General features: G+C 48.8%; 1 protein-coding gene across 1 annotated transcript in view; it reads left to right on the top strand.

Moving 5' to 3' along the window:
* Positions 1-340: 340 nt before the first annotated feature.
* Positions 341-17950, top strand: part of NRDC (nardilysin convertase) — a 31534-nt gene continuing 13924 nt past the window's right edge. Inside the window, exons 1-22 of the mRNA XM_077276296.1 lie at positions 341-592; positions 3277-3517; positions 4114-4195; positions 4330-4483; positions 5312-5385; positions 5464-5559; positions 5746-5868; positions 5947-6004; positions 6120-6193; positions 7173-7242; positions 8300-8377; positions 8903-9023; positions 9830-9888; positions 9968-10022; positions 10337-10441; positions 10591-10714; positions 10786-10872; positions 10952-11071; positions 11225-11276; positions 11796-11946; positions 12724-12851; positions 13318-13480. Coding sequence (XP_077132411.1) covers positions 447-592; positions 3277-3517; positions 4114-4195; positions 4330-4483; positions 5312-5385; positions 5464-5559; positions 5746-5868; positions 5947-6004; positions 6120-6193; positions 7173-7242; positions 8300-8377; positions 8903-9023; positions 9830-9888; positions 9968-10022; positions 10337-10441; positions 10591-10714; positions 10786-10872; positions 10952-11071; positions 11225-11276; positions 11796-11946; positions 12724-12851; positions 13318-13480 — 2361 coding nt within the window. The 5' untranslated portion in view covers positions 341-446. The remainder of the gene's footprint in view (positions 593-3276; positions 3518-4113; positions 4196-4329; positions 4484-5311; positions 5386-5463; positions 5560-5745; positions 5869-5946; positions 6005-6119; positions 6194-7172; positions 7243-8299; positions 8378-8902; positions 9024-9829; positions 9889-9967; positions 10023-10336; positions 10442-10590; positions 10715-10785; positions 10873-10951; positions 11072-11224; positions 11277-11795; positions 11947-12723; positions 12852-13317; positions 13481-17950) is intronic.

Raw genomic sequence — 17950 nt, 5'->3', positions numbered from 1 at the left:
AAAGCAGCCAATCACAGGCCACAGGCTCACAGCGCTGTATCACTGCGCTGTCAATGAGGAAAAGGCAGCTTTTCTTCTAGGATCGACGTAGTGTTATAAATCTGCCCGAACACAGATCCAATCCAACCGTTCCGATCAGACTGACTCCTGACTGACTCCGGACTGACTCCTGACTGACTCCTGACTGACTACTCCAGCCTCCCACGTGCTCTGCCTCCACAGCCACAAACTTCCTGAATAACTTCACAACCTGGCAACAAGGAGCCCTCTGATTGGTCAACTACAGAGAGCTCCGCCCCTCTGCTGCTCTCTCCAAGTACACAGGCGAGACGAGGGGCACGTGATCGCGCCTCTAGCTCCTGATTGGTCGGGGCGGTGATCCCCGGCTTCTGTGTGGCCTGGAACACCGGGTGCCTGTAAGTGTTACACCGTGTCATCGCTGCGACATGCCCGCAAGAAACCCCCACAAGTCCGTCGGCCCGTCCCCGGCCATTCACGGCGACACCACTACGGGCAGAGAAGAGGCGGAAACCGAGGGCAACGCTGAGGATGTAGAGATCATTAAATCTCCCAGTGACCCTAAGAAGTACCGGTAAGTGTCATCTCTGCGTGACGTCAGGGCTCCTTCTCCCCCTGACGTCAGTGCTACAACCTAATGATGTCATTGCCACCTTGTGCCCCTTCATATTCCAGGGTCTTGTGCCAGGTGCTGCCCCCCTCCCCCTATGCCAGGGTCTTGTGCCAGGTGCTGCCCCCCTCCCCCTATGCCAGGGTCTTGTGCCAGGTGCTGCCCCCCTCCCCCTATGCCAGGGTCTTGTGCCAGGTGCTGCCCCCCTCCCCCTATGCCAGGGTCTTGTGCCAGGTGCTGCCCCCCTCCCCCTATGCCAGGGTCTTGTGCCAGGTGCTGCCCCCCTCCCCCTATGCCAGGGTCTTGTGCCAGGTGCTGCCCCCCTCCCCCTATGCCAGGGTCTTGTGCCAGGTGCTGCCCCCCTCCCCCTATGCCAGGGTCTTGTGCCAGGTGCTGCCCCCTCCTCCCTATGCCAGGGTCTTGTGCCAGGTGCTGCCCCCCTCCCCCTATGCCAGGGTCTTGTGCCAGGTGCTGCCCCCTCCTCCCTATGCCAGGGTCTTGTGCCAGGTGCTGCCCCCTCCTCCCTATGCCAGGGTCTTGTGCCAGGTGCTGCCCCCCTCCCCCTATGCCAGGGTCTTGTGCCAGGTGCTGCCCCCCTCCCCCTATGCCAGGGTCTTGTGCCAGGTGCTGCCCCCCTCCCCCTATGCCAGGGTCTTGTGCCAGGTGCTGCCCCCCTCCCCCTATGCCAGGGTCTTGTGCCAGGTGCTGCCCCCCTCCCCCTATGCCAGGGTCTTGTGCCAGGTGCTGCCCCCTCCTCCCTATGCCAGGGTCTTGTGCCAGGTGCTGCCCCCTCCTCCCTATGCCAGGGTCTTGTGCCAGGTGCTGCCCCCCTCCCCCTATGCCAGGGTCTTGTGCCAGGTGCTGCCCCCCTCCCCCTATGCCAGGGTCTTGTGCCAGGTGCTGCCCCCTCCTCCCTATGCCAGGGTCTTGTACCAGGCGCTTCCCCCTCCTCCCCCTATGCCAGGGTCTTGTGCCAGGTGCTGCCCCCTCCTCCCCCTATGCCAGGGTCCTGTGCCAGGTGCTGCCCCCTCCTCCCCCTATGCCAGGGTCTTGTCAGGTGCTGCCCCTCCTCCTCCTGTGCCAGGTGCTGCCCCCTCCTCCTCCTATGCCAGGGTCTTGTGCCAGGTGCTGCCCCGTCCTCCAATGCCAGGGTCTTGTCAGGTGCTGCCCCCTCCTCCTCCTGTGCCAGGAGCTGCCCCCTCCTCCTCCTATGCCAGGGTCCTGTGCTAGGTGCTGCCCCCTCCTCCCCCTATGCCAGGGTCTTGTCAGGTGCTGCCCCCTCCTCCTCCTGTGCCAGGTGCTGCCCCCTCCTCCTCCTATGCCAGGGTCTTGTGCCAGGTGCTGCCCCGTCCTCCAATGCCAGGGTCTTGTCAGGTGCTGCCCCCTCCTCCTCCTGTGCCAGGTGCTGCCCCCTCCTCCTCCTATGCCAGGGTCTTGTGCCAGGTGCTGCCCCTTCCTCCCCCTATACCAGGGTCTTGTGAAATTTCCTGCTTATTCCTGGGCAAGCGGCTTCTTTATTTTTGCCCCTGAATATTCCTATTCTTTGCCCTTGTCCCTTGTTTTCCAGTTTGTGCCGATCTCTGTTTATCCCTGTGCCAGTTGTTCCCCCCTAAGGACATTTGTGGTACTGTAACCCTCTACCTGCCAGTCTGTTACAGTCGTGATTATTGCACTGGTTTTCTGCCTTCTATCCTTTGTTTCTATGGTAATTCTTCTCTACACCTTCTCGTATGTGCAGCCCCCTGGTATGAAATGTCATAGTGCCAACCATCTGCAGCGGTTTCGTATGATGTGCGGTGCCCGCTGACTGTACACAGATAACCGGGCACCGCCGCCCGTACTGAGGATTCCACATGTATTTAATTGAAGTTTTTTAAAGTCCTGCACTTTTCTTTCTATTTTACTTAGTGTTTTTATTTCTTCACAATGTTCGTAATCAATATGATAATTCAGATGATTATTGCAACCTGCCCTATGACACAAGGTTATTCCCATTTATTGACAGCAAACAGAGATCTTGAAAGTGGTGTCAATACATTAATAAATATTGTGCACATTTGTATTTTCTGATGGAAAATGTTCCTGGGAAGGTTAATGAGGCTGGAGAACTATGGTAGATCTGAAGCCTATGTCACTCCAGCTCTATTCCAGTCCTCCTGCTTCACTGACAGTCTTTATGATGTGTGACTTCAGGCAAAGGAGCCACCAATGAAACAGGAGGCATCGCCAGGCGAGGAATAGAGCTGTAGTGACAGAGGCTTCAGACCTACCATAGCTCTTTAGCCTCATGTGCCTACAGCTCTCCTGTGTCTGTGCCCTACAGCTGCTCCATAGATTAAAGCTAGCCAAACCTAGCTGATGATCCAGTGTGAATTATTGTGTCAGCCTGGCAGCTCCTTGGTGAGATCCAATATGGCGATTCTTCACTCTTCTGAGGGATAGGTGGCTGCTGGAGCCATCTGACAGCTACTTATCACTTCTTATTGAAATAAACATGCGTGCCCGTCCCAGTCGGAGGGTGCCCGTCCCAGTCGGAGGGTGCCCGTCCCAGTCGGAGGGCGCCCGTTGATGAAGAAGCTCAGGTTTATCACTCTCAGGTCCGTCATCTTCATTATTTCTGATCTTCTCATTTCCTTTGATCCCTATAGATTTATTCAGCTGGACAATGGTCTCCGAGCTCTGCTCATCTCCGATATGGCCTCCTTTGGTCACACTGCTTGTGAATCCTCTGATGATGAGGAGGATGATGATGATGGTGATGAAGAGGAGTATGACTCTGAAGAGGACAGCGGGGATGAAGAAGAGGAGGATGATGATGATGAAGAGGAGGACGACGAAGACTCGGACAGCCAGTGTGCTAAAGACAAGAAGGGGTGCACAGAAAAGCTGGTATTGTGAACTATTGCTGTAGTGATTGCACAAGTGTTTGCAGTCAGGAGACCACTGGCCGATCGCAAGAAGGGGAGATGGCTGATCGTGGAGGGGCCAGAAGGGCCCCAACCAGTCTAATATGGATGGCCTATTCCAAAGCACTCCATGCCCTCTCCCAGACACATTAGCGCTCACTCTGACGAGGGTGTCTTTGTTCTTTTTGAGAGACATCTCTTGGAGAACTAAAGGATCAGAAGTCCGAAAATCGGACATACTGGATCCACTGACAGCACCCCTCGGAGCCCCATCACACATTACTGTCGGCTGAATCCTCGGCTGACATTAGTTTGTGGATGGAATTAGGATCCGTCTGCTTTACATGTCTTAGTAAATAATTGCTTTCCCCAGAAAATAGCAATTCTGCAGCATTAAAGCTTAATTCCCTGTCTTGTGTCTGGAGAATAGGACCTCCATAGTGGCCCTGGCAGACATGATCCCTCCGCTCTCACAATACCCTCCCATCCGATAATGCTTTCCTTGATTTGCTGTAATCCTTCAGACGTGGTCGGCATTTTCCGCCCCCAGACATTGTGACCTCGTGTTCTTCTCTGTAGTCCGCAGCCGCCCTTTGCATCGGAGTCGGAAGCTTCAGCGATCCAGAAGATCTCCCCGGATTAGCGCACTTCTTGGAGCACAGTAAGTGTCCCCCGATTGTAAAATTGTGGGAAAATGAAGGTAGCGTAAAGTAAAATCTGTCCGGAATAATGAGGTTTAACTGTTCTGTAAAATTAAAGTGACTGTGACCGCGTCGTCTTGGACGTCTCTTGCAGTGGTGTTCATGGGCAGTGAAAAATACCCGGATGAGAACGGCTTTGATGCTTTCCTTAAAAAACACGGGGGCAGCGATAACGCCTCCACGGACTGCGAGCGCACCATTTTCCAATTTGATGTGCAGAGGAAGCATTTCAAGCAAGCCCTGGACCGGTAAGATGTTTGTCTTAATAGTGAGTAAATGGAAGGCCCCAGCTAAGACCTGATCATTGCAGGGGACTGGGAGCCACATTGTCCCTGGAACAGCATTGGTCACTTATCTACAGGATTACAAATGTATGATCAGTAGTGATCTAGCTGCTGACACCCCCACCGATCCCAGCAATCCTCTGTCTTAATGGAGCACTAGTGAGCATGTGTGACCACCGCTCCTATAGCATGCTCACTACCGCTGCATTTACACAGATCGATCGGGACCCCTGTGCTTATGATTGGTTGGACCCCCAGCGATCATACCTGTATGTCATATATGGGACAACCCCTTTAAGATGGCCATACACATTGGATAAAAGTTGTTTAAAGCTGCCAGTTTTAGTGCCAGACCATCTAAAGTACATGGTGACTTCCCGCCTGCCCCCCTTACGACTGATGTTGGGGGGAAATAGAAGGATTGATCATGTTGGATGACGACTTGGCAAATCTTTTCTTCTCGCCGCTGTTCATTACTGCATCTGACCTATTTATATGGAGAATACCCAATCGGATATGGGCAGAACGGAATGCAACGAAAAAGTCTAAAAATACAGAAATGTGATATATTAATAATAATAATAATAATAATACACAGCAAAGATAAAAATCCGGAGCAATGAGGGAATAGGGGCTGCCTGGGAATAAGTGACGTCTTCTACCTGGGAGGGGGGAGCTTGTTATGCAGGAAAGGAGCCTTCCACATTCATACACCTTGAGTATGGAGAATGGCCCCTTTACCTCCACCACACATCCATCGCCGACCTTACCTGTGCTCTGTGGTCCCCCCAGGTGGGCACAGTTCTTTGTCTCCCCGCTGATGGTCAGTGATGCCATAGACCGGGAAGTCCAAGCTGTGGATAGCGGTAAGTCTGGTCTTTATCTCCCCATCCCTTTTTCTCATATAGCAGACCTAACAAAAGTTATCTTTGCTAATCTTCCAGAATACGAGCTCGCTCGGCCCTCCGATTCCAGCCGCAAGGAAATGCTTTTTGGTAGTTTGGCAAAACCTGGTCATCCAATGGGGAAGTTTTTCTGGGGTAAGTTCTTCTTAACAAAAGGATTTTGGATATAAATGTTGAGCAGATGTCTGATATCCTCCCCAAAAAAAGATAAAAAAAAAAGTTTTGCATTTCTCACTGCTACGTATATATTTTGGTTAAATGGATACCACCTTGTATAGTCGACGCTTATCCTATATTATGGCCGTTCTCTCGATTTTGTAGGAAACGCTCAGACTTTGAAATATGAACCTGAAGAAAAGAAGATCGACACTCACTCCCGGCTCCGAGAGTTTTACAAGACGTATTACTCTGCCCACTACATGACCCTGGCCGTACAGTCTAACGGTACGGATGACCCCCTGCGGAGCTGTACGTGCCATGGTGATAATAACGCTGTTACTCATTGTCTTCTGATCTCTCCAGAAACTCTGGACACTCTGGAGGAATGGGTGAAGGAGATATTCAGCACCATTCCAAATAAGTGAGTTTTCACGGAGGTCACTTTCTTATCATGTGATGTGTGTTCTGCGCATTTACATTCTGATTTACCTAATATTTCTTTTAGAGTAGTAATTTATTTATTTTATCGCCTGTAGTTGTGTGCTAAAACCCGATTTCGGCCACCTGAGCGACCCTTTCGACACTCCAGGATTCAATTCTCTCTACAGAGGTTTGTATTATGGTGGACATACATGGGAGTTCCTATCGAGGTTTATTAGTATTTGCCGCCCGAGAGAACGCCCAGTCCAAGCCAGTGGTTCAGCCATGACACTGGTCCGAACTGTCAATCATCAGCATTGCACCGTTCCTCCCTGTTAAGCAAGAAGCTCCCTCCCCCCCCCAAAAAAAAATAAATAAATAAATAAAAAACATGAGAAACCCTTTTTAAGCAAATAAACTTTAGGATTTGATGTAAATCTTTACTTTTGATTAGTGATGAGCGAACATGCTATGATAAAGTGTTCTAGCATACACGTGTGCTAACCTAGTGAATTCGGCATACTCGGAAACTTACAGGCATTCCCTGCATGCGTTATGGCTGTTTAGCCGCAGGGACTCAAAAATAATATTCGAGCATGCAGAAGACACTCGGTTAGCACATGAGCATGCTCAGATAACACCTTATCCAAGCACGTTCGCTCATCACTACTTTTGATGACCTTGTTGTCCCTGTAGTAAGTCCCCAGACCTATTTGTTACCTTTTAGTTGTTTTTTAGTCCCCTGCAGCCTCCTTATTGTTTACATTCGCAATTCTCCTCCCAAGAGAGTGAGCACTTGGCGTTCTCATCCAGAGCTGTATCAATCCCATTGCTTGCACACTCCCACTCTAAGTCCCCTCCCGCTTCCCCTAGAAAGCACCATCTTGAGACTGTTCAACAGTCTCAAGATGGATCCATTGTTTCCCACGGTTTCTCTCTCCAACCACTTTTAGCAGAAAGTGAGGAGTCGGAGGTCACGTCACCCCACGTGACGGCTCAGGAACAGAGTGTTAACAGCAAGTAAATGAAGAAACTTTTTTATATCTCAGAGGCTTTACAATATTACCATTATTTTAAAACCCTTTTAAGTACAAAGCTTTATTCTCTGTTTATGACCATGATAACCATCTCCATGTCATCTGTATAACCTCCTGTCTTTATTCTTGTAGTTGTCCCCATTAAGAAGGTGCATGCCCTTACTATAACATGGGCTCTGCCACCCCAGGAAACGTTTTACAAGTAAGAACCCATCTGACATGAGCTTATTCTACAGGAGTTCTGTGCTCAGGTTTGGCATTAAGTTCTTCTTTAGTAGTATTCATGCTCTAAGCTGTGGTCATGGTGCAGGGAGGGAGAGGAGGTGATCTGTGACATCACTTACTGTGAATGGTGGATCCTGTGTTATCTACTGTATATAGAGGTGTAATCAGTCATTGTACAGGAGGAGGAGGTGAGCTGTGACATCACCTATTGTGAATGGTGGATCCTGTGTTATCTACTGTATATAGATATGTTATCAGTTATTGTACAGGAGGAGGAGGAGAGCTGTGACATCACCTATTGTGAATGGTGGATCCTGTGTTATCTACTGTCTGTTTATAGAGGTGTTATCAGTCATTGTACAGGAGGAGGAGGTGAGCTGTGACATCACTGTCAATGGTGGATCCTGTGTTATCTACTGTATATAGAGATGTTATCAGTCATTGTACAGGAGGAGGAGGTGAGCTGTGACATCACCTATTGTGAACGGTGGATCCTGTGTTATCTACTGTATATAGAGGTGTAATCAGTCATTGTACAGGAGGAGGAGGTGAGCTGTGACATCACCTATTGTGAATGGTGGATCCTGTGTTATCTACTGTATATAGATATGTTATCAGTTATTGTACAGGAGGAGGAGGAGAGCTGTGACACCACTTACTGTAAATGGTGGATCTTGTGTTATCTACTGTATATTGAGGTATTACTTGTCATTTTAATCCTGTCTGTGATGATAATGGCACTGCTGAAAAGTGATCTGTACAATCCTGGACGTATTGGGCCTAGTGAGACCTGTATCCGGTGGGATAGTTACTGATCACACAGCTTTTTCCGAGACTTTACAATTAAGAAAATAGTTATACACTTGTGATAATGTCAGAATAGAATTTCTTGAAGGAAGTTGAAAACTCCAGACCCTCCTAGGTGTGTAGCCTGTACCCTTGCCCTTAGCACCGTCCTGGACGAGGATCTTGCCTGTTACTTCCGATCTACGTTCACTTTGCGTTTCACTAATATATTTTTGTCTGTTTTTAAGGGTGAAACCTCTTCACTATATTTCGTGGCTGATAGGACACGAGGGTAAAGGCAGCATCCTGTCTCTGCTGCGCAAGCAGTAAGTAATGTACCGGACTGTGGGGGGATTCGTCATGATGCCGCCCTGTACTTGTAGATGTATCGATCCCACCCTTTACGCCCTGTTAAAGGGAAGAGTAAACTTATGGCTTGCAGAAATCCATGCAGCTATTACACAAACTGCTCCATTCAGATGCATTGGGCGCCAGAGCGAAAGCTGAGAATTTAGCTCTGAAGTCTGCAGAATTGTGAATGCAGCTCCGGACGATAATGCCGGCTATAACTCGGGATCAGTACAAGACAACAATAAAAAAAACAGCTTATTACTCTACATTATATGTAGACTAATTAAGTTTGTAAAATAGTGTCCAAAGCCTGATCTATACTTTGCTATAAAGGATGGGCTGGAGCAGTGGATGTGAACGCTGCACCAGACTTTCAAGCTGGTCATTTACTGTTATATGCATCGGGGGCGTTTATTTTATGCGGCCCCTTTAAGGATAATAGACATTTTTAATTTTTTTTCTTTTAAACTGGACCCCAATTGTTTTGTTTCCTTTCTCAGGTGCTGGGCACTCGCTCTTTTTGGAGGGAACAGTGAGACCGGCTTTGAGCAGAATACGACGTACTCTGTGTTCAGCATTTCCATCACGCTGACAGACGCCGGACACGAGCACTTCTATGAGGTATGAGAAGTAGGCAAGTCGTAAGGATGAAAGACTGATGTGTAGAAACCAGAGCTCCCCTTAAAGGGGCTGTCCACTGCTTGAGCAACCCCTTCTCAATCACTATATTTCCCATACCTATGGGAGGCCTTGCGCAATGTCGGGGGAGCTAAGTCTCCTGCGGCTCGTGACGTTCCACAAGACCCAGTGCTGCTGTAGCGACATCAGCGCCGGGTCTCCCATAAAGGAGTATAGGCTGTTATTATTGAACACGGGGGAATATGGTGAGTAAGAAGGTTTGCCCGAGTAGTTGACATCTCCTTTAGGGCGCAGTCAGACGGCAGTATTACTACGTGAGGATAGCATTGCAATGCTCGGACTGGCCGTCTGCTTTCCTTACCTGAGCGTGACATCTGCATAAAACACATACTGTCACGCTCCGGTCAGGAGAGCAGATTGCAGTGCCATCCTAGCACGAGGGAGACGGCCGTCTGTCTGCCCCTCAAGAGCAGTCCCACCCATCCCTCTTATTTATTCACTACATGCTGAACTACAGCCGAATATTCCTGAGTCAATGGTAGCAGCATTATTCTGCAGATGACTGCTCCGGTCCGCGGTGTAACTAAAGGCATCTGATTACAGGCGCATGAATTTGAATAAATCTCATCCACATGCTGCAAAAAGATATGTGCAGCAGAAATTGACCAATTCTGCAGATTTGAAATCCGCATCATGCAGTTGTCATTGGGTTCGGCTTTGACATGATGATGGATGCTTGTCACTTACCTGCATTTTTAGAAGGTAATTTTTATTTGTTTATTTCCTAGGTTACTCATTTCGTATTCCAATACCTAAAAATGTTGCAGCAGCTGGGCCCACAGGAGAGGTTGGTGCTATTCCATGTATTAAGACCCGTCTATCTACAGAATTCTGACTTTCACTGAGTCTGATATTTCTCTCTTCAGGATCTTCCGGGAGATTCAGAAAATTGAAGCTAATGAGTTTCAGTATCAGGAGCAGGTACCGGACTTTGGAGGCAAAGGTTGACGGTTCTCCGACACTCTGCCTTGTTATAGCAGTTTGACAGACTTTTTCTTCTAGGGGGGTCTGTGTATTGTGATCACGACTAATAGATAAAAAAGAAAGGTCTGCAGAGCTCTGCGCCTCTGCTGGTTCCCGTTGCACAGGGCTCTAATTGGGAACAAAAGTTTTTACACAAACTCTGCTAATCTGAGTAAACCTTACGTTATAGCATTTTTAGAATCGGCTCATCTGAGTAAACCTTACGTTATAGCATTTTAGAATATGAATGTTGTATTTTATTCTGTTTTCAGACCGATCCTATAGAATATGTGGAGAATATCTGTGAAAACATGCAGCTGTTCCCCAAAGAAGACTTTCTGACCGGAGACCAGCTTCTCTTCGAGTACAACCCTGACGTGAGTTTAAGATTTTTAGTTTTTATTTCCTTTTCTTAGTTTTATTTTTGTGCATAATATTAACATCTCTAAGGACTTCGCCTAAGATGTAGCCTAGGTGACGGCTGTTGGGGATGATCACGTTGACCTACACCATCTTTTATGTACAGGTGATTGCCGAAGCTCTTCGAGGACTAACCCCAGAGAAGGCGAACCTGCTGCTCCTGTCTCCAGACAATGAAGGCAAATGCCCCATGAAGGAGAAATGGTTCGGGACTCAGTATAACATTGAAGGTAACGCTATAGACCATACCGGCCACTTTATACAATGTATGCAACGTTTATTACATTGCATTTCTCTGCAGAGATTGATGCAAAATGGAAAGAGCTGTGGGCCAGTGACTTTCCCGTAAATCCAGACCTTCACCTCCCGGCTGAAAACAAGTTCATTGGTAGGTAATGCCACAATTTTGGGTACGTTCTCAGCCTCATCACTTCGGATTTTCAGTCTTTTTTTAATTACCTCTACAGCCACTGATTTCACGCTGAAGACCTCAGACCGTCCAGACACAGAATATCCGGAGAAGATAGTGGATATTAAGGAGGGCTGTCTGTGGTACAAGAAAGACAACAAGTTCAAGATCCCGAAAGGTATGAAATATATTCAAGGAATGGTCGTAACAATTCCTCCTGATTATATTCCAATGTATCGGTCCTAGTAAATCTTTGCAATGCAACTGGAAGTGAAGATGATTCCAGTTATTACACTCCACATTAAACTTTTTTTTTTTTTCTTCCTTTTAGCTTACATCCGCTTTCACCTGATCTCTCCATTAATACAGCAATCGCCTGAAACGTAAGTTCAAGGACTAATGACCATGAGGGGTGTAAAGTTCTCCACCTACTTGCCTAACGCATCATTTACTTTAGTTTGAGGAGGACAGAAACCAAAAATGCATAAATGTGATGTAAATGTAGACAAGGATGTTGAAGACCTTGGGGCATCCTGTTTACTAGCTGGAAGTTTTGTGGTTACTTTTCCTAAAGTGCTGTGTGAGAATACAGCTCCCCACACAGCTCATTAACTGCTACATCCCCTGATTAGGGGGTCATGGACCCCCTGTACAGGGAACTGCATCGTCCTTTATTTATTTTTTATTTAGAACTAGGTGACTGGCAGCACCGTTATTCAAGAAATAATTAGGGTACAGTGCCCATTGCTTTCGGCCCATTTATTCTTTTTTAATGTACTGGATGTGATATGTCATGGTGGGATTAACCCCTTTTATCAGGATGTATTTGTTTACCATCATTTGTTCTGCTTGGAATATTTTTTTTGTGCTGGGACGGTTGTGACTGTTTTTTCTTATTACAGCTTGGTTCTCTTTGAAATATTTGTGAATATTTTGGCTCACACATTGGCAGAGCCGGCTTATGAAGCTGACGTGGCTCAACTAGAATATAAACTGGTGGCCGGAGAGCACGGGCTCGTTATTAAAGTGAAGGGATTCAATCATAAATTGCCAGTAAGTATAAGATCGACGCACGTAAGGTGTTAAAGGGTTGTTCCCAAAAAATCAAGTTAACCTCTATCCTTGGCATAGAGGAGAACTTGCTAACCACAGGGATCTCCATTGGTCCTGGGATCAGGGCTCTTTTGCTTCATCCTGAATGGAGAGGAGGTGTGCTGTTCTCCGCTCATTGTCTATGGGACTGTGGCGCACTGCGCTCGGCTATTTCCATCAATCCCATAGACAGTGAATGGAGTGGACGCTGTGCATAATCCTCTCTGCTACATTATGGGCAGCACGTCCTCGTTCCTGAGATTACAGAGCCTCAATGTTGGGATCACTGTGGGCCCCAGTGGTTGAGACCAGAGTAATCAATAAGTTATTCATTAATAGGGGTAGCTTGATTTTTTTGGGGGGTCTAACCCCTTTTAAGCCGCCTTTACACGTTGGTGTATAGACCTACATTTCCAGACCCCACTCTTATTTTACAAATCCAGCAATGTCATGTATGTCTATAAGGCTGAAGAGCTCTGGTCTGGAAATTCCAGCATGTCCACGTACTGTGAAATTCAGACACGTGAGACAAAAATTTACCATCTGTTTGGATGAGTTCTGGTGGATTAGGCCCTTCCATATTTTTTTTTCTGTACTGCATTCTTGTAAAAAGTGGAACCTCCAGCGATGAGCATCTTCTTACTTATTCTTACTTAGGTCCCCACATAGTCAGCCCTTTGCTTGAAATGGCATCAGATTGTGCTTTATGTTTCTACCTTTCTTTTCCTCTTTGTGTAGCTCCTCTTTGAGTTGATCATCGATTACTTGGCTGACTTTACGGCTTCTTCTGACGTTTATGAGATGATCACAGAACAACTTAAAAAGACCTACTTCAACCTTCTGATCAAACCTGAGAAACTGGGAAAGTAAGTGCACAATGTGCAGGTATTTGGACGGGACGATGTTGGCTTGTTATTGAGCTGAGAACGACTTTATACAAATTGATCGGGGGTCGTTTGCATAAATTGCCGGAAACCGGTGGGAACAGATCGAATGTTTTTATGATGGTTCTGTCCCCAAATGGCATCATGTTATCGTCAGCACATGTCCTGTGTACACAGAGCGGAGTGCTGCTGAGACTATCTGATCACCGGATGAACAAGTGCCGCTCGTTCTTTGGGTGATCGCTTGTATGGTTACATGGGCTGATAATTGGCAAATGCTCGATTGCCGATTTATCGCCTTGTCTAAATTGCTATAATATGTAAGTTTTGGCCCACGACTTTCCTGTAACTTTTTAGTGTCGGTCATTACAAGCTGGGGGTTACAGTGTATGCTGCTAAACCGATCCTCTTCGATACACCGGGTTTTGACCTCTCTTCTCTCCTCCAGAGATGTGCGACTCTTGATCTTGGAACATAATCGTTGGTCTATGATCGAAAAATACCACACGATCCACAAAGGCTTGACTTTGGAACAACTGCTCTCATTTGTTGAGGAGTTCAAGTCTCGATTATACGTAGAAGGTTTGGTCCAGGGCAACTTCATCAGTAAGGTGAGTGGAGATTCATGGTGGCACCTTCGCATTTTTCGTATTCCATAAACTTTTCGTCCATGAAATGCTGGGAGCTGAAGATCGAGATGTGTCTCAGACTTGATCTCAAGTAGTAAACTGCATCATTTTCTCTTAGGAAGGGGGAGAAAAACAGATTGATGCAGTGTATAGGTTTTGTAGGGAAACAATTAGATAACTTGTTTGAGTTGAGTAAATCGATTTGAGCCCTACGGACCGCTTTTTACTTGCCACCATCTGCATTTTCTCTTTTGATTAGCCGGTCTCACGCGATGTCATCGTTGAGGCACAACTCGCACATGATGTTGCACCAGGCCGGCTAATCAAAAGAGAAGTCAAGATGAAGGCAAGTAGGAGGCGATTTATAGGGCTCCTGTTCACCGGCCACGCAATGCAGATCTAACAGTTGGACTAGAGTCCTGTGAATTTTATATGCTCATCTCTGATTATCTTCATTTACACCTCTGCTTGTTTTGGAATTTTCAGTCACAGTGGCCGTCCTACTTGGTGTTAGACAACCCTCCTTGAACATACAGGGGTAGCTGTCAGTCACTGGTAAGACCGCCCACTGGACTCCTAAATTCAGAATAAGCTGGGATTTGAGTGCTGAGTACTTCTGCCTTGTGGTTTGAGCTGTCATTAGGGGAGGTGGGAGTTCTCTGGACTCGGGCCCTCCCAAAAAACAGGGTTTTTAAAGGGGCTATTGCATATTAAATGGTTTGTTAAACTTTTAGATGCATTTTTGGCACTTTAAACTATTTTTCTTCTTTATCACTTCATTGGGGGATACAGCAGAGACCACGGGTGTATGCTGCTACCACTAGGAGGCTGACACTAGACAGGAAAAAAAGGCTAACTCCTCCCCAGCAGTGTACACCCCACCGACCGGACAAAGTGTCCAAAACCAGGCAGACAGGACTCTGCGTTCACCCCCATCTCTACCTTTTTGTTGTGTTTTGTGAATCCTTTCCTTTTTCTTTCAGATATGACTTGTGAGGGCGACAGAGTGGAGTTGTCACTCTGATCTCCCACCTAGAGACCGAGAGCACGGTGTGAAGCTGTGTCTCTACTGTATCATCTCTGGTCTATGAGGCAGGACCATATCCCCGCAACACATCGAGTGTTTGGGGCTTCCCGGCGGATGGTCATTTTCACCAATCCCCTGCCTGCTTGCCCCCCAGAGCCTGACTGTGTAGAGAGAGAAGATGGATCTGTTACCTGTCAGCCACCTGAAACACAGTGCCTCGGTTGTCTGATGTCCGTCTTCCATTACCGTTCTGCGAAGAAAGATTTGGGATCTTAACCCCTTTCTGACCTCGGAGGGATAGGACATCTGAGGTCAGATCCCCCTGCTTTGATGTGGGCTCTGGTGGTGAGCCCGCATCAAAGCTGTTTTGTACATCTGACATGTGCACGCAATAGCGGTGGGTGGAATAGAGATCCACCCGTCACTATTAACTAGTTAAATGCTGCTGTCAAACGCTGACAGCGGCATCTAACTAGCGCTTATGGCCATCGGGCCGGAAATGAGCGCTTCGCTGACCCCCGTCACGTGAACTGGCCTAGCCTGTGGAATCAGGTGCTCTCCTCTAGAGTTTAGTCCATCTCGGTCCCAGACAGGAGATAGCCCTGAAAAGGAAGGAAAAACGGTGTATGCTCTGCATGCGGGACCGTGCATCCAGAGCTGAGTCACCACACAACAGATTATCCCGATGTTGTTGGAAACTGCTGGCAGATGTATGGTGAGAAAAACAAGAGCTACTGACTCTTATAGGCAACTCGCTTTTCTAGATCCGACAACTTTGTTGTAGGAGCCCAAGAGGAAAACCTGGCAAACTGGACAAACAGAGGCAGACCTGTCAATCCAATAGTGATGGGCACGAGGGCTGATCCTGCGACCTACAAGTGCAGAGTTAGCCGGCGGTTACAAACAATAGTCATGGACTTGCTCATGGTGAAAGGTGTACAGAGTACCAGGAGGTTGTGGGCATAGGTAAACACTCCATAGCTGCGATCGAGGTCAGACACCGGTAGGACAGAGTAGTGACCCGAGAGAGAGGGGGCGCACAGTAGTGTCTGGTCGCAGGGGGCTCCTGAGCCATGGCAGAGGAGCTGAGAGTATAGAATTAAGACCATATAGAAAAAAAAAAACAGGTACTGATCTGTATGAGGCATAACCTGTAAATTCCCTGTGGAGCCCCGGAGTGGGTGAGGGGCCCAACTGGGATCCCGGGGCTTTGACATTTCTCCTACGTATCATTGGGGGACACAGGACGAATGGGTGTTATGCTGCTGCCACCAGGAGGACACTAAGTTAAACACACACAAAAGATTAACTCCTCCCCTGCAGTATACACCCACAGGCTGGACAATCCAGAGCCAGTTCTTACTTAGTGTCTCAGGAGGCACTTGGGTCCTCAGGACCCCACCAATTTTAGTTTTTAACGGAAGGGAGCGACAGGCAAATTTTCAGCTCTGATCTCTCCCGCACCAACAACGGGCAAGTACATGGAGCGTTCCTCCTGTATCCTTTCCCGCGACGATGGATGCCAGCCCTGGCTCACTTTTCAGTGTGGCGACGGTTCCTTAGCGTTCCGATCTCCCTCCCTCCCTGTCAGGCGACCACGGGGACTAATCATCCACCTAAGTTTCCTGGAGCCAGGGCACAGCCGGACAGTATGCCATGGCGTCCGTGCAGCCGCCCACTGCATCACCACTGAACATAGCGGATGTTGCACGGCGGCAGAAGCTCTCCACCCTCTCCCTACTAAGGTGAAGGTGGATGGAGCATCGGCCCCATCGCACAAGGTAAGTGCGGGGGCCGACCAGCTGACAGGGGACCGCCCGTTCAGGGATCCCTTATCCTCTTTTTAATGTGGCGCTGCAGCCGCGGGGCAGCTTTATAATGGAGGCATGGCGGGCAATCCGGCGCTCTGTTAGGGCGGTGGCACAGTTTACCGGCCCTGGGCCGGACTCCAACACGGACAATCAGACTCCCTCCCTCATACAGCAGGAGGCGGTGGCAATGGCAGCGTTCCGACGCGCATAGCAGGGAATCCACCGCCCGCCCACGACACGCCCCCCTCCCTCTCTCTCTCTCTCTCTCTCTCTGGGCGCTTCTCGTTCCCGAGAAGCGCCCTTCTCACATCTCGGCGGCCATCTTGGACCAGGAAGTGCGCTGGCGGCTCTGCAGCACCACAGCGCACAGGACTTCAGGACCTCCCTGCCAAGCACCGCAGAACTTGGTGAGACGCACTCAGTAGGATTGTCTCTTCCCCTGCCAGTACGCTCACTTTATGGCAAAGATGTCACAGTCTAAGCAAAAACGGACTGGAAAGACCCACTCTGTTATTTTTGCTGTGTGCACCTCCTGCAAGGTATCTCTGCCCCGAGGTCACACTACCCCGCTGTGCTCCGCCTGCGAAATGTCTGCGGCACAGGATACTCCGGCCTCTGACCCGGAATGTAGTGAGCCTAGTACCCCCGCATGGGCGTCCTCCCTTGCTCGATCTGTGGCATCCTTGGAAAGGACGATACAGTCCCTCCGTGACCCGTCCCTTACCCAGGGCGCTTCCACGGATGAGGTAACGCGGCCTAAAAACCCCTCTTGGCCTAGAGGTCGTACCGTTTCCAGAAGCCCTCTCTCATCTAGAAAGAAGTCCAGGGTAATATCTCCGGTCCGTGATCAGCCCTCCGGCTCAGAGAGCGAAGTCTCTCGTCACTCATCCCCAGCTCATAGCAGGGAATCCTTTCTGGACGACGCATCCAGCGTGTCCTGTTCCCCAGAGTATCGTCATGACCAAGAGACCCTAGATTCTCTCATAGACTCGGTAAGTCAGACGCTACAGTTAGAGGAGGAAACCCCGTCCAAGGCGGTTCATCCCGTGTCATTCGGGCGAACCACAAAGGCTCATAGATTTTTTCCTACGCATCCTCAATTCAAGGACATTGTCGATCTCCACAGAGTCCGTCCGGATAAACGCTTCTCAGGTCAGAAGGCTATGCAATTGAAGTATCCGTTTGCTCAGGACCTTCCTAAGGAGTGGTCTCAGTCACCCTCCGTGGACCCGCCAGTGTCGCGGCTAGCCACCAAGGCGGTTCTATCCTCCTCCGAGGGCGCGTCCATCAAGCATCCCACTGATAGACAAATTGATCAGATGGCTCGCTCGGCTTTTGAAGCTTCCTCGGCTTCTCTCTTCCCTTCTTTTGCCGCCACATGGGTTGCAAAAACCATGACCCATTGGGCCGAGTCTTTAGCCTCTACAGCACTACACGCCGACTTACCCCCCCGAGGTTTCACACCTGGCCACTCAGATTGCCAGAGCGGGGGACTTTGTAGTTTCCGCATCCTTAGACGCGGCCAACTGTGCCTCACAGGCAGCGGCCAATGCTGTCACGATCCGCAGATCCCTTTGGCTCAGGGACTGGAAAGCGGACTCAGGATCCAAAAAA

Source organism: Ranitomeya variabilis, chromosome 8, assembly GCF_051348905.1.
Source record: "Ranitomeya variabilis isolate aRanVar5 chromosome 8, aRanVar5.hap1, whole genome shotgun sequence".
Classification (NCBI taxonomy): Eukaryota; Metazoa; Chordata; class Amphibia; order Anura; family Dendrobatidae; genus Ranitomeya; species Ranitomeya variabilis.
The sequence above is the reverse complement of the archived record's forward strand: the minus strand, read 5'-3'. Positions and strand labels throughout refer to the sequence as shown.